At 44.0% G+C, this 27,518-nt stretch overlaps 1 protein-coding gene across 1 annotated transcript; it reads left to right on the forward strand.

Moving 5' to 3' along the window:
• The first annotated feature begins 6,366 nt into the window (after nucleotides 1-6,366).
• FGF3 (fibroblast growth factor 3) lies at nucleotides 6,367-15,353 on the forward strand. The gene is made up of 3 exons (XM_029583167.1): nucleotides 6,367-7,098; nucleotides 9,105-9,208; nucleotides 14,496-15,353. Exons 1-3 carry the CDS (start codon nucleotides 6,822-6,824, stop codon nucleotides 14,820-14,822), a joined length of 708 nt encoding a protein of 235 aa, XP_029439027.1. The 5' UTR covers nucleotides 6,367-6,821; the 3' UTR covers nucleotides 14,823-15,353.
• The last annotated feature ends 12,165 nt before the right edge of the window (nucleotides 15,354-27,518 follow it).

Here is a 27,518-nt window from a genome sequence, read left to right on the forward strand (position 1 = left end):
TCAAGGAGAGTGTGAATGCCCTTCCAGAGGAGGTGGTGAAAATGAAAACAGTCAAAGAATTCAAAGGGGCGTGGGATAAACACTGTGGATCCCTAGAGGCTGGAGGATGGAAATGAAGAAAAGAGTGCATGGGGGTAACTTGCTGGTGTGGCGGTTAATACTCTTAACCAATAAGCTTGATACTTTTGATGCAACTGCACATTGCTCTCCACTTCAATAGCAGGGGGAAAAGGGGATTTGGATTCAGACAACAACCAATGAGGTTCCCCAACTTTTATGGTATGGGGAACTGATAAGCATGGGGGTAACCTGCATGGAGCAGCAAATTACTACCCTTAACCATTAAATCTTGATGCTTTTGACACAACTACAACTTCACTCTCTGCTTTGATAACAGTGGTGGGGAGTGTGGGAGAGGAATTGGATTCAGATGACAACCAACATGGGCCCTGATTTTTATGATCTGGGGTATTAATACACAGACATAAGTGAAAAAGCACAGGACTGCTTCTAAGGCCAAGTCCATAAGCAAAACACGTCAGCACTGTCTGAATTTTCAAGAAGGCTCATTGAGTAATTGCATGGAGTAGCAGTTGCTACCCTTAAGAGAAACAGGGAGGTAACCTGCACAGAGCAGCAGTTACCATAAGAAGCTTGCTGGGCAGGCTGGATGGACCATTTGGTCCTTTTCTACCATCATTACTATTCTACACTGACTTTTTCCATCTCAAGATAGTTATCCCAGAATAAGCAGGCTTATGAAAAAAGGAAAGCTAAATAGTGTCTGCTTCTCATTTACTGTTTATAATAAATGATTATATTTAGTATTAGTATTATATAGTATTAGTTTCCTCAAATGCTATCTAACCACCTAAAGAAATGTTTTCTTCCATAGAAAAAATAAAAAGAACAGTCTCTGTATTTATTATCCATCAATTTTCAGTAGCCTTAGGGAAAACAACTGTGAATATTGATTATGATTAAATAATGATATTGTACCTGTATCAAATGTGCTATTATTTATTTTATTTATTTATTTATTTATTTATTTAAACATTTTTATATACCAGCATTCGTTGTGGACATCATGTCGGTTTACAATAAACAGGTTAAGATTGGAAAATTACATTGTTGGACCCTCTCTGGAGTAATGTCTCCAAATGGGTTAGTTTTATGCCTATCGTGACAGGAATGAACCTCATTCATAAATCATAGGTGATTGTATTTTTAAATGTGTTTGCATGTAAATCACCTTGAGATGACTTTAAACAAGGTGATTCAAAAATTGTCATGAATAATTAAATAAATGTCCCATGTTCCATCTCTACTAGCTATTAAGGATTACAAAACATTCAATTTAATTTTGACCTTCTTTTCACAATTTCTTTTGCCTCTTATCTTTTATAGCTAATTTTATATTTATTTTGTTTGGGGTTTTTTTTAGTTATTTAAAGGTGACTGCTATTACATAATCTAAAGTAGAGTGCCCTAGTGTTTCACAAACCCTTCCCGCTTTTCTTTACAAGGACTGTATTAAATTTAAAAATGTAGATGAAAAAAAATCCCCATTGTTTGTTTCAACTGGATATGGTCCATAGATAAACACGGCTATCTGCCATGAAATATTGTTTGGAGTAATTAATTAAAAACAAAAAGGAAAATTAGAATCTACCCTCTAGTCACTTAATCCTGTAATAAAGAGAATATTTAAATATGTATTTAACTAGATACATTGTGAATACACCTCTTACTTTGTAAAGTTGACTATACTTTTAGAGTTTTTGTAAGTTCATTATAACTTCATTTTAAACGATGCTTATCGTATAATAAATAACCTTGGACTCTGAGGCATTCATTACCAAAGCTATGGTTTATCTGTAAAGTCTCCATCAGGTCTATGCACTCTTTTTTGGGTGATCTAGAGCAAGGCAGATAAACTTGTGAAATGTCAGCCATTTTTTTTAAGCAATTCCTGACCCTACAGGGGCAGTAGGAACAAATCGCGAGATGAACACCCATCGTTTGAGAGTGTGGAAAAGGCTGAATATCATTATGCTTTGGCAATTCACAGCTATCGAACATAATCAGATTATCTTGCATACTATAAAGAGAATCCCACATGAGAGTATTTATCTGGAAGGAAGTGAACGGTAAACATATTCAGAAACAAAGCGATTCGAATCGAAGCTTAAAGGTGACCGTGAAACTGAGCAAGGTCCCCAACCATTGTCTACATAAACCTGATAATTACACCGAATCTGTTTTTCCATGAGGTCTTGAGATGGGTCCATGTTTGAACTTGTAATGGCTTTTTAATTGGGGGGGGGGGGGGGAGGGGTGCAATTATTCGACTGGGAAAGCACTCCTCCTTTTTGGCATTTATCACTCTACAAGCTGTAACTTCCTTTTTTCATTAAACTGTAAATCATTTACTCCAGTTAAAGCAGGCGTGATTGACAGCAGAGAGCGCCCGCAGACAGATCTGCTTCCCATCCCTCCCCCTCGGAGGAAATGCGTGCAAGATGAGGATCCTGGCGACCTTTCGGCTGGCCCGGGGGAAACTGGCCAGGCCTCCTTGATGTTTTAAAGCCAGGATCTTATTCAGTACCTTAGAAGAGCAGTCAAAGCAATTATCCCGCGCAAGCTTCCCGTGAACACATCCTAGTTTTGTCTTTTTGTTTTCCCCCCCCCTCTTCTAATTACAAATATATAAAGAGAAACGTGTTTGCAAGGTCTATGGTTTAACGTCCTAAAAAAAACCAAAACCAGACCCACTTGATTTCCCTTAATCCCTACAGTCATGGTCTTATGGGAATCTTCCTTGCTTGGTGTTTGGAGTTGGTGGGTCCCGCAGGGGGACCGGATCGTGACCGGGCTGAAGGCTCGCAGTCCTGGCCAGGACCGGTTCCTCCTTAGCGGGAGCTTTGCTGAGAGCCGGAGACCCCTCTCCTCTATTAGGCAGGAACTCGGGCAAATTGCTCTGATTATTACTTTAGGGCTACAGGGGGCCTTTGGGGGGCGGTTACGGAGCGTAATTAAAAATATTTGTAGAAAGAGACTGCAGACCACATCTGAAGTCCCCACCCTCTGTTAGAATTAGACCACATCAAAAGAAGGCTGGGAGTTTTTTGGGGTTTTTTTTTCTTCTTCTTCTTTTAAAAAATGGTCCAGCAGACAACTTACAATATAAAGAGTGGGCTTAAGTTTTATTATTTGGATGTCTGAGTGGCTAAAGGACTGAACGTTGATATTCCCTCTTATTATCCTAAATGAGAGGAGGGCTAAGGTAACCCTTTGATATTTCACACACACACAATGTATTTATTTCGATCTCAAATTTGTTTCTCTACATCAAAAAGAGTCTTCTTGTATTCATGGATAAGAAACGTTTAATGGTGAGAACCCCCGTTAGGTGGAAAAGCCGAAGGCAGGAAAGATCTCTGGATGCTGGTGCTGCTAATTAGGAAAATGGTAACCATATAATGTCACCAGGATGGGAGCAATTTCAGCCGAAGTCGTTTGCATGTTCCTCTTGCAGGCAGCGGCTGGAGCCGGGGGGGGGGGGGGCGGAGGGGGGGGGCTTGGTGAACTTTTATTTCTGTGCTTCCTGCTCAGCCCCTTCATGGGGTTGGACTTGAGTCCTTTTCTTGACTTAGCTTTCCAGAGTTAATACTCTCCTCATCTTCAGGACCACAGAGTAGTCCGGCTGCCAAAAGTGGCATTGGGGAACGGGCGAGGGGGGATCAGAAGGTGGCATTGGGGAACGGGCGAGGGGGGATCAGAAGGTGGCATTGGGGAACGGGTGAGGAGGGATCAGAAGGTGGCATTGGGGAAAGGGCAAGGGGGGATCAGAAGGTGGCATTGGGGAACGAGCGAGGGGGGATCAGAAGGTGGCATTGGGGAAAGGGCGAGGGGTGATCAGAAGGTGGCATTGGGGAACGGGCGAGGGGGGATCAGAAGGTGGCATTGGGGAACGGGCGAGGGGGGATCAGAAGGTGGCATTGGGGAACGGGTGAGGAGGGATCAGAAGGTGGCATTGGGGAAAGGGCAAGGGGGGATCAGAAGGTGGCATTGGGGAACGAGCGAGGGGGGATCAGAAGGTGGCACTGGGGAACGGGTGAGGGGGATCAGAAGGTGGCATTGGGGAACGGGTGAGGGGGGATCAGAAGGTGGCATTGGGGAAAGGGTGAGGGGGGATCAGAAGGTGGCACTGGGGAACGGGTGAGGGGGGATCAGAAGGTGGCATTGGGGAACGGGCGAGGAGGGGCCGAGGGGGGATCAGAAGGTGGCATTGGGGAAAGGGCGAGGGGTGATCAGAAGGTGGCATTGGGGAACAGGTGAGGAGGGATCAGAAGGTGGCATTGGGGAACGGGTGAGGGGGGATCAGAAGGTGGCATTGGGGAAAGGGTGAGGGGTGATCAGAAGGTGGCATTGGGGAACGGGCGAGGAGGGATCAGAAGGTGGCATTGGGGAACGGGCAAGGGGGGGATCAGAAGGTGGCATTGGGGAATGGGTGAGGAGGGATCAGAAGGTGGCATTGGGGAAAGGGCGAGGGGGGATCAGAAGGTGGCATTGGGGAACAGGTGAGGAGGGATCAGAAGGTGGCATTGGGGAAAGGGCGAGGGGTGATCAGAAGGTGGCATTGGGGAAAGGGCGAGGGGGGATCAGAAGGTGGCACTGGGGAACGGGTGAGGGGGATCAGAAGGTGGCATTGGGGAACGGGTGAGGGGGGATCAGAAGGTGGAATTGGGGAAAGGGCGAGGGGGGATCAGAAGGTGGCATTGGGGAAAGGGTGAGGGGGGATCAGAAGGTGGCACTGGGGAACGGGTGAGGGGGATCAGAAGGTGGCATTGGGGAAAGGGCGAGGGGGGATCAGAAGGTGGCACTGGGGAACGGGTGAGGGGGGATCAGAAGGTGGCATTGGGGAACTGGCGAGGGGGGATCAGAAGGTGTCATTGGGGAAAGGGCGAGGGGTGATATTTGTTATGCTATAATATCTGTTATCTGTAAAGCCTGTTGCTAATTTGTTTCCCTGTAAACCGAAGTGATGTATAACTATAGGTACCTCGGTATAGAAGAATCTATAAATAAATAAATAAATAGAAGGTGGCAGGCTCATGATGCGATGGGAAACCTGGGTCTGTGGGCTCCGGCGCCCTGCCCAGTGTCCCCTTTCCCAGGACGAGCCCCGTGCAGGTGATCGGATGAGCCTCTCCGGGTTGCGACAGCACCGATAAGGGGGGGTGGGGAGTGCCCATAGCTCCACCTGACCAGAGGTATAGAAGCAGCGCGTTTAAGCTGAGGGTTGAGGGAGGAACTCTCTGCAGCAGCTCTGCCATTCTTTCAGAAAAGGTCGTTTCCCTTCGGTTACTCTCTGAGCAGTAAAAAGCTTCTTTTCTTCTGAGTTCCTTTAAAGTGAAAGAAAATCCGGCAGATACCCATTTTTTTGTTTCCTGTGGAAAGCCGCCCCCATCCCCCAGATATTGATAGTAAACGGGACAGAAATGGTCAAAGTCAATTAGCAGATCTTAGCAAAACGTCAGTTCAAAGGCATTTTTTTTTGTTTTGTTTTGTATTTCAATTGCATTAATACTCATTATCTTCCAAACCTTCCAAAAGCTGCTTTAATAATTAGTGGTCGCTTGCAATGGACATTTAATTAACCGGAGTTGATGTATTTTTCATGTAGAGGCAGTTTGATTTATCGCCTTGAGTCGCTATTGCTAAATAAGCAGAGAGGTTTGGTGCAGCCTTCCGAAGCTGCGTCTCTCCTGCTGCGAGCGCATTCGCTCCCCGTCCAAGGGTTGCAAGATTCAGCGAGGGGAGCTGACCGGGGCTTCAGGGATGCTCCAGCTCCTGTCCTGTCATCACTCACAAGCACAGCCACCAACATTGTCATGGAAGAAGGGAAGGAAAGTCCTCCTCCATTCACATCGCTCTTTTTCTTTTTCCTATTTCCAGGAGACGGCTCTTAGGCTGCCCTCGCTCCTCCCCCGGTTGTTTTTTTTTTATATATCTGCGCCTTTAGAAAAGAAAAAAAAATGTGCATTTTTAAAAGCCACTTCTCAAGCTGTTATTTCGCCCAACATCAGTCACCCCCCCCCCCCCCCCCTCCCTAAGTTGTCACATATTGTGCTGCTGGATTGATAGGAGCGAGGGAGAAGCGACGGACCCCGGGGGAGCGCGAAGTTTCCCCCTCCCCCCTCCCCCTCCGTCTAATTTTCCTGCGCGCATAATTGTTCTTCGGGGATCTCGCACAGGAAGAGCCTCTGCCCTCTGACGGGGCTGCTGCTGCTGCCTCCCTTTGTGATGCGGTTTCCTCGCTCCGAGCCCCCCGTGTGTAACTTTATCCCCCTTCGCTGCACTTTGAGAGCTCACACAAGACCTGATACCTTGTCTGCCTTCTTTTGTATCAACCGGTGGCAGATCGGGGCTATTGTTACAGGGCAGCCCTTTCAGTGCTCGGCCCCTGTCCATCAACCAAATTTCACTGCTCTCCTGACGAAACCCAGTTGATGGAAGGGGGGGAGATGGTGCTGGCGCTAGGGGGGTGGACTCCTCCGCTTTTTCTCGCTCTTCGGAGAGAACCCGATCGCTGCCTCGCCTAATCCAAGCCGCCGGACCTGGGCTCTCTGTCCTGGGGAGGGGAGGAGATCGAGCCAGATCAAGGGTCAGATCGAGCCCGCTAAGGCTGCGCGGGCTTTGCCACGTGGGGGGGGGGGAGAGCTGGCCCCCGAAGCCCTCTCGGATGGGCCCCCCTGGCCCCGTGCGCTCCCACTCCTGATCCGGCCGGGCGGCCCACGCGTGTCGGCCATGCCACGATGCTTGTAGCCGTGCTCCTGGTGCTGAGCTTGCTGGATCCCAGCCGGCAGCAGGCAGCCCGCGCGCCGGCGGCGGCGGCGGCTCCGCGGGTGCCTTGCTCCCGGGGCCAGGCGTGCGACCCCAGGCCGCGCAGGGATGCCGGGGGCCGCGGAGGGGTCTACGAGCACCTGGGGGGCGCCCCGAGGCGCAGGAAGCTCTACTGCGCCACCAAGTACCACCTCCAGATCCACCCCAGCGGCAAGATCAACGGCAGCCTGGAGAAGAGCAGCGCCTTCAGTGAGTATTGCCCGGCGGGAGGAGGCATTTTCCTAGGCAGCTCGCTTTCCAGGCACAATTGCACGTTTTATTTCTCGCTCTCTCTCTCTTTTTGTTTTAATTGCAAGAAAGTTTATTTTCAACATACAACCAAGGCGTCTGCTTTCTGATTTCCAAGTGATTGTGCAAGGGGTCACGATGCTTCTTGGCCCAGGACTTGTCAAAGCTTTCGCCATTGATGTAACTCTCATTAGCAAACAATCCCAGTCCGCGGCTTTATTGGTTTCCAATTATCTGACAGGAGAAAGGCAGGGAGCGAATTGCCCCCAATTGCTTTTGTCAGAAAGTCGCTTAGACAGAAGAAAAAGGTTGCCCCCCCCGGGACAGGGAACGAAAGGGGAAGCTCTTTCCAGGTTCCCTCTGACTTCCTGGAAGCGCAAAGGTGCCCGGACTCCAGGTCCCACCTTTTTGACCCCAGCGAGCTGGACAATAGCCGCTGGCTACTCTGGCCCCAGTGCTGCCTGCTAGCGACCCCACGAATCTGCCACCTCCGTTCCCCTTCCCCGCCGCATCGCAGGTCTCGGTCTCACCCCCCGGTCACTTCCCTCCCCGGACATGCGGCGCGGTGCCGGGAGCTCTCCTTTAACATTTCTGACCTGGACATGGGCTGCCTGCCTGCCTCTTGTCATTTCTCCTGCTCAGGCTCTATACCTACATTGTTTGTTTGTTTAAGGGAAATATGGGACTCATTATTTTCTCCCTGAAAAGGCAAATTTTAACATAGGAGATCACATTTGTCATAAAGTGAATGTCAACTTTAAACACATTTCCGTGTGATATGTGTGCCTGGACCTTTACTGGGTCTTCCCTTTTGGGATCTGTCTCCATTTAATGAAGGTGGGCTTTGTAGAAAGCCATCCTCTATCAAGAATTGTCTGCAAACAGCACTTTGTACATGTTAATACATTTATTTTCTACAGTGCAGAAAGCCCGGGCAACCCTTTTTATAGCCCTAATATCTCTAATAGATTTAAGGTTGCAATTTAAAAAAAAACTCTACAAAATCTCTCTCTTTTTTTTAGATTCAAATACTTTTGAAACGTTTAAAGCCTTTCATTTGATGACAAACAAAGATTTGGAAACCTCAATGGTCTGAAGTCGATTGAGGAAAACCACTATTTCCTAGAGGAAACCCCACTTAATCAAAGCCTTTTCAAGATAGCTTGCAGGGTTCATTGAACGACAAAAGCCGTGATTATTCTAAACAGCTGTACCGTAGTTAGTCTAAGCGTTCAAGGAAGTGAGAAGAGCTACTTCGGCCAAAAATCTGGTGACCCAGTCCAGTTTATCATGCACTTCTCAAATAGCTCCAAACAACAGCAACTGATCCTTAACTTGCAGCCCAGTAAATACTTTCAAGTTACCCTCCGGCTCTTCATAAGTACGGAGCCGGAGGAAAGGTTTGTAAAAGCAAGGAAGCACCAGTCACCTTCAATGCTAACGCGATCCCTGCCAGCGATGCGGTGCAAGGCTGGGTATCTGGATGAACCCCACAGGACTCTCTTGCCTTGGCTGCTGGCACTGCCCTGGTTTATCCTATCCCTGAGGCTCCCTTTCCAGCAGGGTGCGTGGTTCGGCGGAGAAGTCATTCGCAGCCCTGAGCCGTAGCTCTGTCCGAGGAGGCACGGCCCGGGTTTAAAAAAAAAAAAAAAAAAAAAGTCAGGCGCTCCCGTGTCCATGAAGGTCCATAAAAAGGTGGTTAGAATGGATTTCAACCTTTCTGTCTATCTAGGGAGTGGAACAGGGCAGCGCCGTCTCCAATCCGACAGCACATGCATCGCTTTAGGCACTATTTTGAGCGCTTCTTGCACACCCCTGACATTTTCTTGTGCACTGAATGCCGTGGCTTTATCTGGCTGTCACAGCAGAATTAAGTCCATAACTTCTGTTTTTTTTTTTAACTAAAAGAACTGCAAACGGGCGCGCAGTGCAGCTCTTTCAAACGTTTTCCTTTTGTGTTTCTGTAGGTATACTGGAGATCACAGCCGTGGACGTGGGGATTGTTGCCATCAAAGGTCTCTTCTCCGGCAGGTACCTGGCTATGAACCGGAGGGGGAGACTTTATGCCTCAGTAAGTTCTGCCTTCCCCGTGAGGCAAAATACCCTCTGCGCGCTCAAGGTTGAAAGGAAGCGGTGCAGCGAAGAAGCGCAAGAGTTCTAGGTCACGTGGGTTTCACTGGCACACAACCTTCTAACCTGGTCTTAAGCATGGCCCGTTTATAGCAGGAGGAAACGAAGGCAAGAGAAGACCAGACAGGCTTTCTGTGCTAGGGTGTAGGAGGGTGGGGGGGGGGGGGGGGTTCTGATGGAATTTACTGGAAAGGGGATCCTTAAACAGCCCCTATAACCGCACAACAGTACCACGAGCAGACTAGGTTATCTGATGCTTTTTACTGCACCGTCAGGTTAATTTGATGACTTAAGCCATTGGCACCTTTACAAGGGATCTTGCCAGACGTGGTGCCTTCATATGTAAAAGAGGAAAGGCGCTTTCTGGAGGTCTCAAAGCCCGGGTCAGAAAACCTGTGGCATTACATCACCTTGTTTGTTGATCGTAATCAAGATCAGTAAGGTCAATTCTTTTCTTGTGAAAAGAATCCCCGATCTGGAATTTCAATTCCAGAATTAGCACTCAGAGGTAAAAAAAAAAAGAAAGCAATCGAGATATTAAAGAAAAGCTTGTCTGAAAATTGTCATCAAGTAGACAGTGTGCTGGACCATTGTTCAGAGGCTAAAAACAGGATCGCACAGCTGGCAAGCAAAGATTTGTAACTGCAGGATTAAAGGGTAAATTGCACACCGACTCATTTCCGATTCGTGCATTGGTCAAAAGCGATCCCCCAGGCTTCTGGCAACGTGGTTTTGCCAGGTGGAGGTGGGGGTGAGAGTCCTGTGCCCTCCGGTGCTGAACTGGGGGCGAGGAGCTCATTATCAGGTGGCTGCACGTCTGCTCCATTTCCCTCTAGGACTCTGAAAACGAGATGCTATTCGGGCTACTTCCGTAATTTCATTTTATTCTTGTCCATAAGGTATCGTGCTCTTACTTTGTGACGGTATCGGAATAGTCCCGTCCTGTGAAGGTGGCCGCACAAGCCAAGCACATTTCCTTCCACAGGACTGAGGGCACAGAATGGTTTCTATAGACACAGAAGTAGGGGAAGGGAAGAGCGGGTGTTCCGCGTTACTTAACCAAACTTTTGCCCAATTCAACTCCCGGGCACACCTTATGTTAGATTAAAGACTCCCCAGTTGTATTTATATTTCCCTGTTGCACTTTTGCTTACGGCTATAGGTTTGTTTGTTTTTTTCTTTGGGGGGGGGTCAGCTGATCAGAGGAATTGCACGTTCAATTTTTCACTAAAAGTACCATCTCTGTTTCTATTGCGAGCTAACCAGCCCCGTTCCTTTAATTAAAAAACTAAAACAGAACAGAGGTCCTATTTGCCAAAGACATAGAAAAGGGGAAACAGAATTCAAGCCACGGAGGCCATAAGATCGTATTCAGGAGTTTTCTGGAGGAGCACATAGCAAAATGGAAACTGTCCGAAACATTTTAGCATTCTCCACCGGCAGGATGCAGCTCCCTTTACCAAGGTTCACAATCTTTTAAGGACTTCACCTCAAATCTTTACATCTTCTTACCAGTAACTTGTTAAAATGATAATATGAGCACCAACTAAAAAGCAAAAACAAATATCTTAGTGGCCAGTAACTCCCAAGCCTATTTTACAGCAGGGAAGTGAGTCTAGGCTTGACATGTAAGATGTGCGTATTCACACGTATAAAATATAAACCGGCTGATGCAATACCATGGGCTCGCTGCGGCGCACAGCTCCACGCATGATTGGCTGCACGTTTTGGACATGCGTCCATAACCCTCAATGCCAAACAGGGGCTAGCACATCCAAAACCTGCGTCCAATCGCGCGCGCGCGTAGGTAACAGCGCTCATCACTTGTAAATGCCCCGAGCAGGCATTACTTTCGGAGGAGCCCACAAAGCACTGCTTTCCTGTGCTTCCTCTGACTTAATATCCTAGCAATATTAAGTTGGAGGAACTAAAAAAATTAGAAATATTCCCCCCCCCCCCCCCAAAAAAAAAAAAATTAAAAAAAAAAGGGTGCCAGCGATCAGGTTAGGAAAAGGGATGCTAAATTAATGAGTGTCCATTTTCAAATTGGATGCTCGTAAAATTGAGCGTCGGTTTTCCTAACCGGCTGACAGCCACCTCTCCTGGGCGCCCGCTGCCAAGGAGGTGCTAGGGCCATGCAATTTCCCCTAGTGCCTCCTTTTTACCATGGCACCCAATTTTAAAATTAAATCGGGTGCCCAGGAGAGGTGGATCGGCATGCATTAAGGGAGTGGGCGCTCAATCATGAGCGATATTGCGACGGCCTGTCTGTTGTTAAAATCTGCAAGTTATTTTATCTAGTTTCATATGCCACAAAAGTAGAAAAGAGTAACATATTCTATATATTTACGTAATGTGAAATCCATTGGGGTCTATGATCTAAAACTTGTGCTAAAATACTTTTAGCTTGCACTCACTAAAAATTGTTCATATGCATGTTAGAAATGGGCTTACTGGCTGGACTGGTGGCTCCGATGGTGAGTGCTGCACACTGCCGTGCAGATGGGCCCCAGTTTAGGCTCGGGGCTGGGGATACTGCAGAGATAAGTTGCACCTCTCCCAGGGGGAGGAAATCATGGGCACTGCTTAAGGCTGACACTCAGTGGCCAGATTCAGGACCACGACCGCAGGGTTCTTGAAGGGGCCCTGATGGATGGGCCTCTGACCCAGGACTGGGCTAAATGTAAGTTGGGGGAGAATACAGAAACCCCTAGGTAATTGTAAATGAAGGATCATGAGACTATGTCCCCGCCCTGGTTCTGACTGAGCTGGAAGCTCAAAAACGCAAGAGAAAACTGGCTTAGTGTGCAATGTACTACGATAATGAGATGCAGTGTGTGTACATGCTAAAAGGTACACCCTAAATTTAGCATGAACAGAATCTGCATCTTGAAATCCTCTCCTGGGCATTTTACATTGACCTGAAGCCCCATGATCCAACCACCCCAGCTTCACACACACAGACACCTCCTTCCCTATCATTTCAGAGGCCCTCCCATCTTCACCAGCAGGAGGGATGTGAGAAATCTGCTGGCGCCACGGCACACACAGCTGGGGGATGCCACCTTTCGCTGCTTCAGCACTATCACAGCATGACACACGGTGAACTTCCATTAGGTGACCCCATCCATTAGTTTGATGCAGTGCCAGCAGAAGGGCTCTTACGTCCCTCCTGCCAATGACGATAGAAAACATTCCAGAGACTCGGGAAGGAGGTGGAGGGTTGGGCGAGTGGGGCAGAGGGGGAGGGAGGGGTGAGAACACCCTTGAGACAAAGCCTTCCCCCACTATTGAATGTTAGCATGTCAGCTCTGCAGGCACACTAACATTTAAGACCCAATCTGCATGGGTACTAATTTATTGGCCCAGTGGACCCTGCGCTAATTGAAATGAAGGATAGTGTGCAGGGTCATTATGACTTCAATTTGCAACTTATTTTGGCTATTTGCATGTGTGGGCATGCACTATGTTTGGTGTGCACACACTAATGCATTGCATTTGGGTTTAGTGTATTGTTTGCAGTTTTGCCTGCATGCTAAGCTTTGGTGCACCGGCCCCATGGTATTTAATAAAGCAATCTACTTAATTAAAGGTGAAGGAATGGGAAGGATTTTATATGTCTGGAAAGTAAAGCGTACCAAAGCATGCACTGTACCAAGCTTTCCCTTACCAAAATTCTGTAATCCTGTGATCAGGGGTGTCCTCTGAATGCTTTTCTTTTTGTTTGTTTCATCTGTTTAAAATGAAGCAAACAGAGAAATAAACAAGAAGAAAACAAAGTGAAAAAATGTTGGGTCTGCCCTATCTCTTCCCCTCCGCCACTACTACTAAAGCTTCCCCATAGTGACCCCTGGATCTCCGTCCAACTATTTACCCATTCCACGAGCCTAAGGGGCTGGAGCGATCCCCATTTGTTTCTGCCCCGCTAGATCTTCATTTCAAAATGGTGCTGGCGGGTGCCATTCCACTGCTGTATTCAGGTACAAGATTCTGGGCTTTCTGGCACCCACTGCTGCCCTTTTGACTCACAGAAAGGGTAAGTGGTTGGGGGAGGGGAGGGGAGGTCCAGGGGAGTGTAGGGGGGCTTTGACAGTGACAACCATTGAAAACACAATTGAAAACAAATACAATTTTGTTTGGTTTTCAAAACAAAATGAAACAAAAGCACTGCAACTGGATACCAATCCACTCAGTTTTTCAGGATATCCCTAATGAATAAATATGAGATAGATTTGCATACAATTGAATTGATAACCATGCTGACAGTATATTTTGAAATGCAGTCACTGTTTGCAAATCATATAATGTCTCTAGGCAAAGCATAGGCTTATATTTAGTTAGGATAAAGAAAGCTCAGGAATGATACCTCTTGTATTCATGTTCAATTTCTTCCTCTTCTATTTCTCTTTTGTGTGTTGCATCCTCTTTTGCCCTGGTAGAAGTTGTACTATCTTAGGGGCCGATGCAATACAGTGTGTTCAGCAGAGCGCACTGTATAATCCACAGTTGGACGCGGGTTGTATAGGCGCTAATTAATCCCCTTATGCAATAAGGGGACTAGCGCCTCCACAACGCGCGTCCAACGTGGAGTGAATCTAATAGCGCTCATCACATGCATGTGATTGAGGCTATTAGTCATTCACTCCCGATGCAAAAAAAAAAAAAAGGCATTAATAGCTGAGCGCTCTTAAAACTATTGTTGCAATATTAAGTAGGAGGAAAAACAAAACAAAATAAAGTTAAAAAAAAAACACACCAGCAGTTGGGTGCAGGAAACGGATGCTCAACCCCATGGCAGTGGTTCATTTAGGAAAACCGACACTGATAAACTCGGCGTCGGTTTTCCTAACTGGCGGATGGCCGATGCTGATCGAGTTTTCGTTAGCAAGGAGGCGCTAGGGGTGCTTGAGTGCCCCTAGTGCCTTCTTGCTAACGTGACCCTCTAATTTAAATATTGCTTGGCGCCCCCAACGGGGGCACCTGGGGGCGCATTAAGAAAGCGGGTTCTGTCTGTCCAGCGCCCGCTTTCTGCGCATATTTATTGCATCAGCCCCTTCGTCAGGTTGTCTGTGGGAGCTCAGAAAGACAGCAGGAGAGATTCGGAGAACTTCTGCTGACTGTGGGCCAATAGCTTAAAGAGTTTTACCCATTCTGCATGCATGGGAAAATGCTTAGCTACCTGCCTCCCTTGGAGAGGGATGTGATGCTTGACTTCTCTTCTCTTGCAGGACTCCTACAATGCTGAATGCGAGTTTGTAGAGAGAATCCATGAGCTAGGTTACAACACTTATGCTTCCCGTCTGTACCGGACTATACCTAGCGGAGCTGGCACCAAACGCAAAGCCAGCGCAGAAAGACTTTGGTATGTCTCCATCAATGGAAAGGGCCGACCCAGGAGAGGGTTCAAAACCCGTAGGACACAGAAATCCTCACTCTTCCTGCCCAGGGTGCTGGATAACAAGGACCACGAATTGGTGCGGCTGTTCCAAACGAACGTGAGATACAGAGAGAGCATCCTGAATCCTTCCAATCAGCGACGGAAGCGAAGACACTAGGATGGAGAATGGATACTAAAGTGCTACTAGAATCTAACAACTGTGATATAAAAGTGGAGATTTTTTATATATTTATATATATAATTTCTTTCCATCAACATTCTGTCGAAACTATTTACTTTTAGATGTTTTAGAATTATGAGGTTAAAAAATCATCTACCATATAACAAAGGTACGTTGAAATGTAAAGTACACTGATATTATTTTGTCAATGATGTTAAATTTGCTTGGAATTGGACTCTTGACTGGATGCACACTCTTCCTCTTGCCCGCCCCCCAGTCCTCAGTTTTAATCTCGTGTTGCCCGGATGCAGAGCACTTTCATAACAAGTCATGCTCTTTCCTAGTGGAGAGCTCAGCTCCTGCAAATTCCACTTCCAATGGACTTGGGCGTGCTCACAGCCAGCCCAGAGTGTACCTTTACTTGTATTTATTTTAATTTTGATGTTTCATTTCTGTTTTGGTATGCCAGTACCAATTCCAGTTCTTCCTTTTTGATACAGTTGAAATGAACAAATTGACCTGATCGCATTTCATCAAGTATTTTAGAATTTCATTAAAACCATGAAGAGAGTAGGATGATCCTTGAGTTGTTATCTTGTGAGGTACAGGAAATGCAGGAACTCTATAAGAGCCTCCAGAAAATGAAAGCTACTGGGCACAGACACTGGCAGAGTGAACCTGGACTTCTAATCATCAGATTTTATACATAATAATCCAGATTACTCTAGAATAGTATCTGTATGTAAGGCGTGTATGATTGTCATCTTAAATTTGCTATCTTGTTTGCTAATGAATCTAGCAAGATCACATAACTATATGTAAAAATCTAAATTTACTAAAACTGCTGAGCCATATCATTGAGGTAAAACAAATACTAAGGGCAAAAAAATACAAACAGGTTCTCTAATATTCAATATAACCCAACAACCAATGAGAACCCAAGAGCCATATCATTAGCCTACTATCTACAGATATTTGGATGGCCCATGCTTTTTCTTATTCTGCAAAAAAAAAAAAAAAAAAGATATTTGAGCCAACTGGAGGAGGGGTGCACAGCTTTGACACACCAGAGACTTATTCCTGTCACATAGGCAGAGGAATCACCCCAAAGATTTAATATTCACTCATAACTCTTTCCTCCAACCTTTTATCCTCTTGTCCCAGTCTAAAATTCTCAGACAGTAACTTTGATATTGGCGCATGGGCACACTTGTTTGCACGTATGCCAGCTTGCACCAAAGGATGAGACCATTTAATATCATACGTGCATATATGTGCACATGGCCTAAAATAGGCTGCATGTGCATACATCTGCGCCCAATTTTATATGGACATGTGCCCAAATACCACCTCTATCATATAAGTGGGGGGATATTAGTAGACTCGTGTGCCAACGCAATTACCCGTTTCCCCAGTTCATTCCCAATTTGCCCAGATAAAGAATAGGTCTCCCTAACTCACATAGCTAATTAGCCTTCCTTTTACTCTGTTAGCCACTACCCTTAAAACCCTGCTGACTATCCTAACCTTTTTAATTTTAGGACTTACATGCCAATCATAGCAGAAGTAAAGTTACGCAGTAGGGACTCCGGTGCGTACTTGTGCGCCTAAGTATTTACGTGCTGGCTTCATTGAGATATCCAGGAACACACATGCCCACGCTCTGTTCCTTTTCTAGAAAAAAATGTTTATGCATGCACCGGGAGATATGCGCGTACGCGGGTGCTTTTTAAAATCCACGCAACGCCTGCCCGCCCAACTTCTGCATATATCTCCTGGCTTTGACGCACACCAGGCTTTTAAAATTCACCCCTCAGTGTCTATAGCCAGCAAGTTAGGTGGCTCCAGGCAAAATACAATTACTGCCACCTGCAGCAAAAGTAAATCCCTCTGCTGTTAACTGCACAGCATAGATCCAGTGAAACCTCAACTTAATTCTTATCTTCTGCTCATCCTCCACACTTATCTCTCCATTCCCCACCAATGTTTCCTCCACATTCCTCTTTGATCCTCTTTGCTTCCCCACCCTGCCACGCTCCATTAATGTTCCTTCTTTCTATGCTCCTCCATCATCACGTATATTTGTCCCATATTCCACCCTCACACTACCCACTTTCACCAAATCCATGCACACGTTCCTCCACGTCCACTTCTGCCAATCCAGACCTTCCTCCCTTTCCCCATCCATCAGGACCACGCAAATCAGACTCACTGCACATATCAGTATCCAAACCCAGAAACACCCACACCTGCTAGTATCTTTTTATTTTTGTTTAATGGTTCTTAGTAGAAGGGGAAATGAGCCTGCCTGTTGTTCTCTTCTTGCCTGGAGCTGCTGGTGATAGGGTTCGACTGCCTCCTGCTCCCATCCTTCTCCTAGAAGTTGGGTACTTTGGACTCCCCATTAAAGGTAAGGTCAGTGATACAGACTCCACCTTCTTTCTAAAGGTCACACTGGTGCTGGATTTGTGTCCAGGAGCTTATGCCTCTTGTCTGTCGTTCTGGAGTACTCACCTCAAAGCAGTTGTTCATTTTTGGACACTTGAAGGACTGAGGCCTCTACTGCTTAAGGATGGAATTAAGATTCCTGGCTGTCCTCTACCATCTCTAGGTCTCTATTTGGAGTTTACCTGGCGGTAGACAATGCTCTTCTTGATGGTGTTAGCACCTGGGTGTCCTGATAGCCCGAGGGCTGACTGATGCTACGACCGCTGCTGAGGATTCTTCACGATAGATCAAGAATGTCTCTCCTGTTGCCCTGGTTGTCTTCTGTTGCAATGGATTCCAGAGAATGCTGAGTCTCTTTCCATGGCTGTAGAATACTGAGATGTTGCTGACATCTTTAAAAAAAAAAGTGTTCTTAGAGAAAGGCAGCATCTTTCATGTGTATTCTTCCTGGGATAGCTGGAAGAGTAGGCATGCGGCAGAGTTCCAGAGATATTAAAGTCTTTCAAAAGAAGGTTGGAGGTTGGTCAATGATTAATCTCCTGTTTGTTCAAGGTAACCTGGCAGCTACCATTAACAACAACCATATATGAAACCACCTCTTTCCTCATTTAAATATTTTCTTTATTGAAGCAATATATAGTGTATCACATCACAACTTTGGTTGATAAGTAGTGGGTGCTACCTTTTTTGTTAGAGTTGATTTACCTTTTCTCACTACATGGATTTTTTTTTTGTATTTTTTTGGAATGAAGATGAAGCAGAAAACTCAGGAAACTATTACAGTAATCCAAGAAGGAGACAAAGATGGCTTGAACAAGAAGACAGCAGGCACTGAAAGAGAAGAAGAAATAAACAAACCTCTAGGTCTCACTATTGAGTCAGAAAAGAAAAGTGGGGTAGAATCTATAGAGAGAAACCTAGGAGCTGGACAGGGGGTGTGGCTAGTCCAGTAATGATGTCACAAATTACCTCATCTTGCAAGAACAGCAGAGATGAGCTCACATGACAGCTGTAACATTTACCAACATCACTGCACATGGGGTATAAAAGACTTGTAGTGGTGTTGCAACTTTCTTTTATGGTATAACTCCAGCAAGCTTAGACTGTCTGGTTAAAAGAAATGAGAAAAAACTATCAGCTTGTCTTCTGAAGGTTGTTTTTGTTTTTCGGGTTTTTTGCTGGCCACTTATACAAGCTGGTCAATACAACCACTGGAATATGTCATTTAGCACTCTTTGTATCTGTGACCCATGTGCCTTTCAATCCACAGAAACAAGTTATTGTATCTGATTGTAAAAGCTGCAAATGCTATTTGAATATTTGGTTGTTAGGCAATCTGGAAGCTATAGATCTAACAATACAGATTTTACATAAATTAAAACACATAAGAGCATTTCAAAATAATGAAGATAAGCAATGTTAAACACAGAAGATGGCAACAAAGAAGGATCACTTGGTCCACCCAGGCTGCACATGTGTGCCTGCCTACTGGGCATCAATATTTGATCCTCTTTCTCCCTTGCGCTGCCAATAAGATCCCTTGATACCTGTTCCAAGCATGCTTGAATTCTGCCAATATCTGTCATTGTTTGGCTTATAGTCATTTTTCCACTGATTATTTTTTGTTATCATAATGGAATTCCCAGGAAAAATAAAATAAAAACTGAAAATGAAGGTCCCTACTTATGGCACAGGCCATCCACCATTTTGATGGCATTCGGAACTGTCTGCACCTTATCAATGCCCTTTTGTAGATGTGGCCTCCAAAAAGTTGACACAGTTCTCCCCAAACATCTATATAGAGGTAATAGTATTAACATAAGAACATAAGGTTTGCCATACTGGGTTAGACCAAAGGTCCATCAAGCTATCCCTGTTTAATTCCAACAGTGTCCGCCAGGTCACAAGTAGGATCTCAAGGGGTAGATAGATTCCATGTTGCTTATCCCAGGGTTGAGCAGTGGATTTCTGCAACTCCACCTTAATAATAGTTTATGGTCTTTTCCTTCAGGAATTTATCCAAACCTTTTTTAAATGTAACTATACTAACAGCTTTCACCACATCCTCTGGGAACAAATTCCAGAGCTTAATTATACACTGAGTAAAAAAAATATTTTCTCTTATTAGTTTTAAATGTATAACTTAGTAACTTCATCATGTGTCCCCTGGTCTTTGTACTTTTTGAAAGTGTAAACAACCAATTCACATTTATTCATTCTACTCCACTCATTATTTTACAGACCTCTATCATATCTCCCCATAGCCGTCTCATCTCCAAGCTGAAGTCCCTTCCTACTAGTGATACCTTTAGGCATTCAAACATGCTCTTAGCCTTCTCCACTTATATTGATTTGCTACCTTGAGATCATTAGAGATGACATCCAGATTCATGATGACCTTTTAATAGGCTTTTGAATCTTTCAGTGAGGCTTGCATTCAAGTCTTCAGTTTCTTTTTGGCAGATCTGAAGGATTTTGAAACTTGAAGAAGCTTAAAGATAGATATATAGATAGATAGGTAGATAGATAGATAGATAAAAAAAGATAATACCATATCAATCTATCTTCTCAGGTCACCTTGAAATATGGAAACTTAATCCTGCAATTCTTAAAGATTCTGCATAATCTGCAACTCTTGAATCTTGACACCAAAGGGTTAAGAAAACCTGGATCACATTTAAGTTTTGCAACCTCTTTGAAATCAATTATCTAAATAAGAACACATGTGGGCAAAAGCACTAGAAATGCCAGATATCCTGATTCCTTCCTCAAAAGAGAAGCAATTTTTCTAGATTTCATCCTCAGGCTAAGCAAACAAGTTGCAAATGGAATAAAAGTATCTGCTAAGCCAAAGGTCACAAGGCTTTCTGGTAGAGTGCCAAAAAGTCATCAGCATCTCCCTAGGAGATGGTGGCGCTCTGCAAGAGGTTCCCCTGCTGACTACTTGTGCTGAGGGGAAGGATGGCCTTGAAATACTCATTGTTGCCATGGGGAATCCTGCTTCCATATGGAACGCCCATCCCCGACTGAAGTAGATGTTGGCACCACAAGCTTTTTGAAAATTCATGGGCCAGTTGTGTTGAACTGGTGCATCATGAGATCATTACAGCTGGCCCACAAATTTTAAAATACTCACAGTGCTAGTGCTTCCATCTGCTAGGGACCAGCTTGCTGGAAAGCATTCATTTCCATGCTATCGAGTGGTGCACATTTATGTATTTATTATTGAAAAATGTTATATACCGCAGTCTACAAACTGTTGCCTGTTGCCATTTACAGTAAAAATATTCATAATAACATAGACATACATAAAAAATAATAGACAATTCTGCATTGACAGTAATTTGGCTTAAATAGCCAACCCCCAGCCACATGTTGGGGTTGTTGATCTCTGAATTAACATGACTTCTAACAATTGTATTTATGTATATATAAGATCCTATAGGTACTCAGGGAAGAACCAAAGAGCAGAATTAGGCACCTGCTGGATGAATTCTAAAAAGCTTCTTCCATGCACCAATTCCAAAAGAGGCAGTCACCAGAGATATGAACTTTCAACAGGACTCCGGAATGCAGAGATACTGGGAAAAGACCTCCTCAAGGCATAGGGTGATCTGAAATCTTCTGAGACCTTACAGATCTTTTAAGAATTGGATTGTACAGATCCTCATATGGCATGTCTCTTATTTGGCCCTTTGTTTCCTTTTTTTGTATAATTTGAAGCCAGTACCAACCAGGTGTCAGGCTCAGGCCGGAAATGTAATGGTCATCAACGCCCATATGAGAACATAAGAACATAAAAAGTTGCCATACTGGGTCAGACCGAGAGTTCATCAAGCCCAGCATCCTGTTTCCAACAGTGGCCAATCCAGGTTACAAGTACTTGGCAAGTACCCAAACATTAAACAGATCCCATGCTACTGATGCCAGTAATAGCAGTGGCTATTCCCTAAGTCAGCTTGATTAACAGCAATTAATGGACTTCTACTCCAAGAACTTATCCAATCCTTTTGTAAACCCAGCTACATTAACAGCACTAACCACATCCTCTGGCAACAAATTCTAGAGCTTAATTGTGCGTTGAGTGAAAAAGAATTTTCTCCGATTAGTCTTAAATGTGCTACTTGCTAACTTCATGGAATGCCCCCTAGTCCTTGTATTATCCAAAAGAGTAAATAACTGTTTCATATTTACCCGTTCAAGTCCTTTCATGATTTTGTAGACCTCTATCATATCTCCCCTCATCTCCAAGCTGAACAGCCCTAAGCTCTTTGGCAATTCCTGATAGGGGAGCTGTTCCATCCCTTTATCATTTTGGTCACCCTTTTCTGTACTTTCTCAAATGCAACTATATCTTTTTGAGATGCGGTGACCAGACTTGCACACATACTCTAGGTGTGGTCACTAAGAATGCAGTGTCCTTGGTCATCTTCTTCTGAAAAGGGGAGGGTAAATTTGTGTGTGGCTTTCTATCCTTACAGGTTGTACTGGTTCTGTTCTTTATAGATTTAGGTTTTTATTAGCCAGCACCCTGCATAGAGGAGAGGAGAGGAGTAACCTAGTGGTTACAGCAGGAGCTATAAACCTGTAAAACCAGAGTTCAAATTCCACTGATGCTCCTTTAGCAAGTCACTTTACTCTCCATTGCCTCAAATACAAACTTAGAGCCAAACCCTCAAGAGCGTATAAAGAATTGGCATTAGGCACACCAGGCCCTGCAAAAGGGGTGAACCAGGGGCATGGTCTGGGTCTGGGTGGAGTGGGAGCCAGGACAGTGCCATTAGCCACTGTCTCGGGGAAGCGTGCACCAGCAGCCGGCCAGCACGCAGAGGTTACTTCTGCTCCGGAGGAGCAGTAAGTAATGAAACAAAAAAAAAAAAAACGGAGGTAGCTAGGAAGGGGTTGGGGAGGAGAGGGGACAGGTTAGGTAGGGGGATAGGGAAGCCCTAGTCGCATCGCTGCATGTTGCCTTTTAAAATCTCCTCTCCCCCCACACACGCAGAGGAGGCCATCCACCTGTACTCGCACGTGTAGACATTAAAATCTGCATGTGGCTTTGAAAATCTGGCCTTGGGCTTTTATTCCTCATAGACCCAGAATGGGAGAAAACCTTTAGTAAATAGAGGCCTTGGATTGTAAGTCCTCAGGGGACAGGGAAATACCTCCAGTACCTGAATGTAACTCACCTTGAGCTACCAATGAAAAGGCCTGAGCTGAAATAAAACGTAATTTGTTACTTCTGGGCAAATGGTGATATCTGCATGCACCTCAGCGCAGGTAAAAGTGCTGGGTGTGCGTTGTTCCACAGCATGTGTCCCTACGTATCAGAACATGAAACGCACAGATTGCAATCTCAGGTCTATGCATTTTATTTTCCAGAAAAACAAATTCTGCCCGCACACAAAACAGCTGGAAGTGCCTACCTGCACTTCGTACCAGTGCCACGTTCCTAAAAGGAAAACCTTCGTTTCCAGACCTGCAGCAAGGTCCCTGGATGCAAAGCACCCATGGACGTCTTCCCGGGGCAGACAGAAAAACTGCCCCTGCAAAAATGTTAAAATCGTGATGGTACATGTCACAGTAATCTGTGAAACCTGTGTGCACTTTCAAAGTAGTCACTGAAGTCTGTGTTCAACGGGAACTTATGAGCGTTACGTTTTTCTGAACGATACTCGCACAGGTCTTTACTCACATAAAGTTGCAGCTCCTGTTGGAGGGGGTAACCTACACGTGTACACTTAACATGCACACTTTTTAAAATCAGAGTATGCGCATAAATGTCAATTCAGTATCTTTCCCCCTCCCCCCCCCCCAATGCCTTTCCTCAGCCCTCATAACAGGATGTGTAAAACTGGGGTATGCACAAACGTTTATGCACAGTGAACCAAGTCAATTTTAAAACAGTCGTTTGCCCACCTAAAACCAGGTGCCACACATGTACATGGTTTTGAAAAGTACCCTCTCCATGTCTAAAGTGCCAGCACTGCACATGGCACTGCACACAATAAAAAGCACCCTAGTACTTGATGAGTTTACAGTTTAAACAGATGGCTGTAGCCTAGGAAAACCTGAGAAGACGTTGACTTTTCTAGTTTGTGTCAGGTTCTGGGCTGCACTGCCGCTCATGGATAATGCATTCCCCGATGTTCTGGTTCGAGCAGTGGCTGAGACCAGGTTACCACTAGAATACCATGTAAGAACATAAGATGCGCCGTGTTGGATCAGACATAGGTCCATCAAGTCCAGAAACCTGTCTCCGAGAATAGCCAAAATGGGTCAGTAGGAAGTACCTAGCATGGCTCTTTCTAAGGGACATGTGTCACTGCCATTGGTTGCTGCAGTCATGGTGATTACATGGATGTTGTGGCAACCTCCGCGGCCATGTTGGCTCTGGTGCACGTGTTTTCACCCAAAACAGCACGTTTACACACGACCCGTGAATGTGCTTTCTCCATTGCCGGACCTGCCTTATGGAATTCTCTTCCAGTTGACTTGAGGCAATCAGATTCAATTAAACTTTTTAGGAAACAAGTTAAAACCTTTTTATTTAATTTAGCTTATTTTTAACAACTTTAAACTGTAAAAATGTTCATTTTGTTTTATTTACAGATTTTACTTATTTTGTGATGTTCTTTTTTGTTTTATTTGTATCTTAGACTGAAGACTTTTATAATTTTATGATTGTGTTTCTATTTTAACTTTGTTTAGTATTGTCAATATCATGATTATGTACGTTTCTTATGTTCATCGCTCAAGCCTTTTTTGTGTTGGGCGATTCACAAATCTAATAAATGTAAATGTAAATTGTTTCAAAGAACAATTCAAGGTTAGATCATAAAACACCACTTACCACATGGGAAAGAGGTTGAATTATCAAATTTGGACATCAGACCTGACATCATGATTCGGATCCCAAGGTCTCTCTAGCTCAGCATCCTGCTGCAACAGTGGCTAGATTAGAAAACAAACAAACAGATAAAATAAAAATAAATAAATAAAAACAGCATAGAACAAATAAAAAAAGCCATTGGTCTCTGAGAAAGGAAAATTAGATTTTCCAATCAGTTCCTATTCCATTTTAGTGAGATTATACCAGTAAGCACAATAACCAATGGCTCGGCTCGGCTCTACAGTCCCTGCCACCAAGTAACAAGTGGTTAATTGAGTGCTTTTCAAATGTAGCAATCCTACATAAATCTTTTCTCATTTTTTTTTTAAAGTGATACTACTGTACTGAACTTTACTAAAATACATAATCATACATAGATTAGAATGACACATGTTGTGTCTTTTTTTTCCATTTTGTTTCAGGTTTTTCTGCTTTTTCATTGTATTGTTATTTTGGGGGGTTTTAGTATATGCCCTAAACTATTTCGTGCATGCTACATTAAATGGTTTAGTGTGTGCTAAGGGAATGTAGCATGCACTAAAACTTGAAAATAACATACAACAAATATGTTTTTATTTTATTTACATTGAACATAATAAATGACAGCAGATGTTTGTCTGAACATGACACAAAATGACACAACATATGTTGCTGATGTTTTCATGTCATTTCCAGATAATTGCACACACTTAATATGTCACATATAGAATTGCACACATGTATGCAGTACATGAGTAGGCGTATATTATAGCTACAATGAAGGACTTAGTTTATATGCAGTAAAATTATAAGACACTGGCTTACAGGTTCGTGATAAAGGGAAGGAAAGGGAATGGAAGGGGCAGGATTGGGGGGTGGGGGGAGAGGAGATGTAGCCACCTCACACATGTATGGCAAGTACTGCAGTGACCTCCTGTGGCCAAGAAAGAAGAAGAATAATAATAACAATAACAATAATAATTTATGAGGCTGATATTCAAAAAAAGCTGCATGCCTAAATTTAAACACCCAAGTTAGGCTCATGAGTTAAGTTCCTATTTTTCATCAAACTTAGCAACCTACATTTTCAGCTAAATATTCACCTAAATTTAGGATCCCAAAACTTAAGGACTTAAATTGAAGCCTGCTATTTATTTGCCTAGATATAAGCTTCTAAATTAGGTACATTAGGTGTCCAGTGCTGAAAGCTCTTCCCCAACATCTCTCAGACCCTGTAGCCACCTATGGCCCAATATTCAAAGATATCCGGTTATCTAAATTATGCAGATATTACTTAACTGGATAAATTCAAAAGGAAATTCAGCTGCATGGCTATACTGTTGAATATAACCAGATAAGTTCTAGTTATACGGATAAGTTATATCTAGGTAACTTTAAACCTGCTCAATAGCAGATCTAACTTATTTGGTTATCTTAACCGGATAAGGACGAATATAGGCACTTATCTGGTTAAGATAATCAGACAATTAGCACCACCCATTGACTATCTGGTTATCTACTTAGCCAGTTAAGTGGTGGCTGCTGAACATAGCTGGACATTCAGTGGCTTGACTTAATCGGTTAAGTCCTACTTATCCAGCTATCTAGAGCTAAACGCACTTTCATTAATGGGCCCCATCTTTTTAAGATCCTAAATTTAGGAGCCCAGTGAAACAAGGATCATAAATTAGGTACTCAGCCATGCTACATTTTCAAAAAGTCCAATTTAGGAGCCTAACCTGAAAAGTTAGGAGCCTAAACCCTTTGGATATCAGCCTCTATATTTATTTTGTGCCCTTCATTCAAACACTGCCCTAAAATGCTGCAAATCTCACACATCAGAAACAACCATGCAGCCACCTCTATGAGAGACGGCTTAACAGTGCCTATTCAATACCTGAACAACATGAAAGCTGTCACATAGTCAATGGCAGTACTAGAGATCATATATCTTGACTTCTGATTTGTAATGAAATGCTCTGATCACTAAACTAAAACTCATCTATACTGCAGATCCCTGAGCACTACCTCATTCTTCTTTTCCTGTCATGCCAACTTTAATCAATCAATATTTGCCTCCATAAACACAATGTTTGAGTCTACTTCAACTCAGCAGCATGCTCAGTCAGTCCAAAGGGCTAGATTAAGCTGGGACTCAAAGTCAGGACTTCCACTTGGCATTGCAAAATGCTAATCATATGGCCACTAAGCCAAGTTAACTCTGTGAAACCATCTGTGTTTATTCTAGCATTGTCTGTTCCTGTAGACCAGTATATGATGTGACCCTGTCACAAGGCAGGGATTCATTTCCAAGGTGCTTCATTATTGCCCAGAATATTTTATGAGCATCCATTGATTTTCTGTTCTGGTATTCAATCATGATGCCTCACTCTGTGCTCTGTATTTTAAACTGTACTGCATAGCACTAGAAAGTGCTGCTGACAAAGGGAATTTAACTTGATTCTTGCCTTGCCGCAGTATGTATCTTGTATCCTTTTATAGTCAATATATCATCTAGCACTATAGAAAGGATCAGTTGTATATCATCTTTGGCATCTCTGTATATAAATACCCCATATACAGTCATGTCACACTGTATTTTATCACTTTAACACACATAAAATATACAAAACACCAGTTTAAAAACCCACCCTCCCAAAATGTTTAAAAACATGAAATACATACAAAACCCCCAGTTTTTCTCTGTATATAAGACATAGGTCATGCATCTCTCATAGGCAGCGATTACCAGTAGTTCTTTGTTTTCATATGGTTTTGAGCAAACGAGACAAGCAAACATACAAAACAACCAATGCAGAAATGGTAGTAGTTTGAGATTTTTGGTATGGTGGCAACTAGGCCATATTTCATGTTCAGAACCACATAACCCCGCTCTCAAAAGCACATGCACTGAAACTGTTTTTGCTCTTATGCTGGTTCATCAAACATTCTATACAATGCGGGTGATGGAGAAAAACTACAGGTGTGACATGATTTAAAATGATCAGATTTGTTTTCAGTTGTCCATAACACTGGTGTCATTATCAAGAGGACAATTATCAGAATTTATAGCATACTTAAGTTTAGACATAAAAGAATTTGAGGGCAAATACTTATGAAATACAAGCACCATCAATGGTTTTGGTGATATAATGGAATTGGAAAAGTATTAGTGATTGACTTCTGTTCCCTTGATACATAGTTTGGGTCAAACTTTTGCACCTTTCTGTTAAGTTTTCAGTAAAAGATATCCCAACTCAGCAAGATATCAGTTTTTCTCTGGCGCCAATACAGCTCTAAGAACTCAGCCTTCATGTGCATAGACTATGTATTGTCCATGTTTGCTGTTTGCATCAGTTTTATTTTTGGCATTGTAA

The sequence above is a fragment of the Rhinatrema bivittatum genome, chromosome 17 (genome assembly GCF_901001135.1).
Source record: "Rhinatrema bivittatum chromosome 17, aRhiBiv1.1, whole genome shotgun sequence".
Classification (NCBI taxonomy): Eukaryota; Metazoa; Chordata; class Amphibia; order Gymnophiona; family Rhinatrematidae; genus Rhinatrema; species Rhinatrema bivittatum.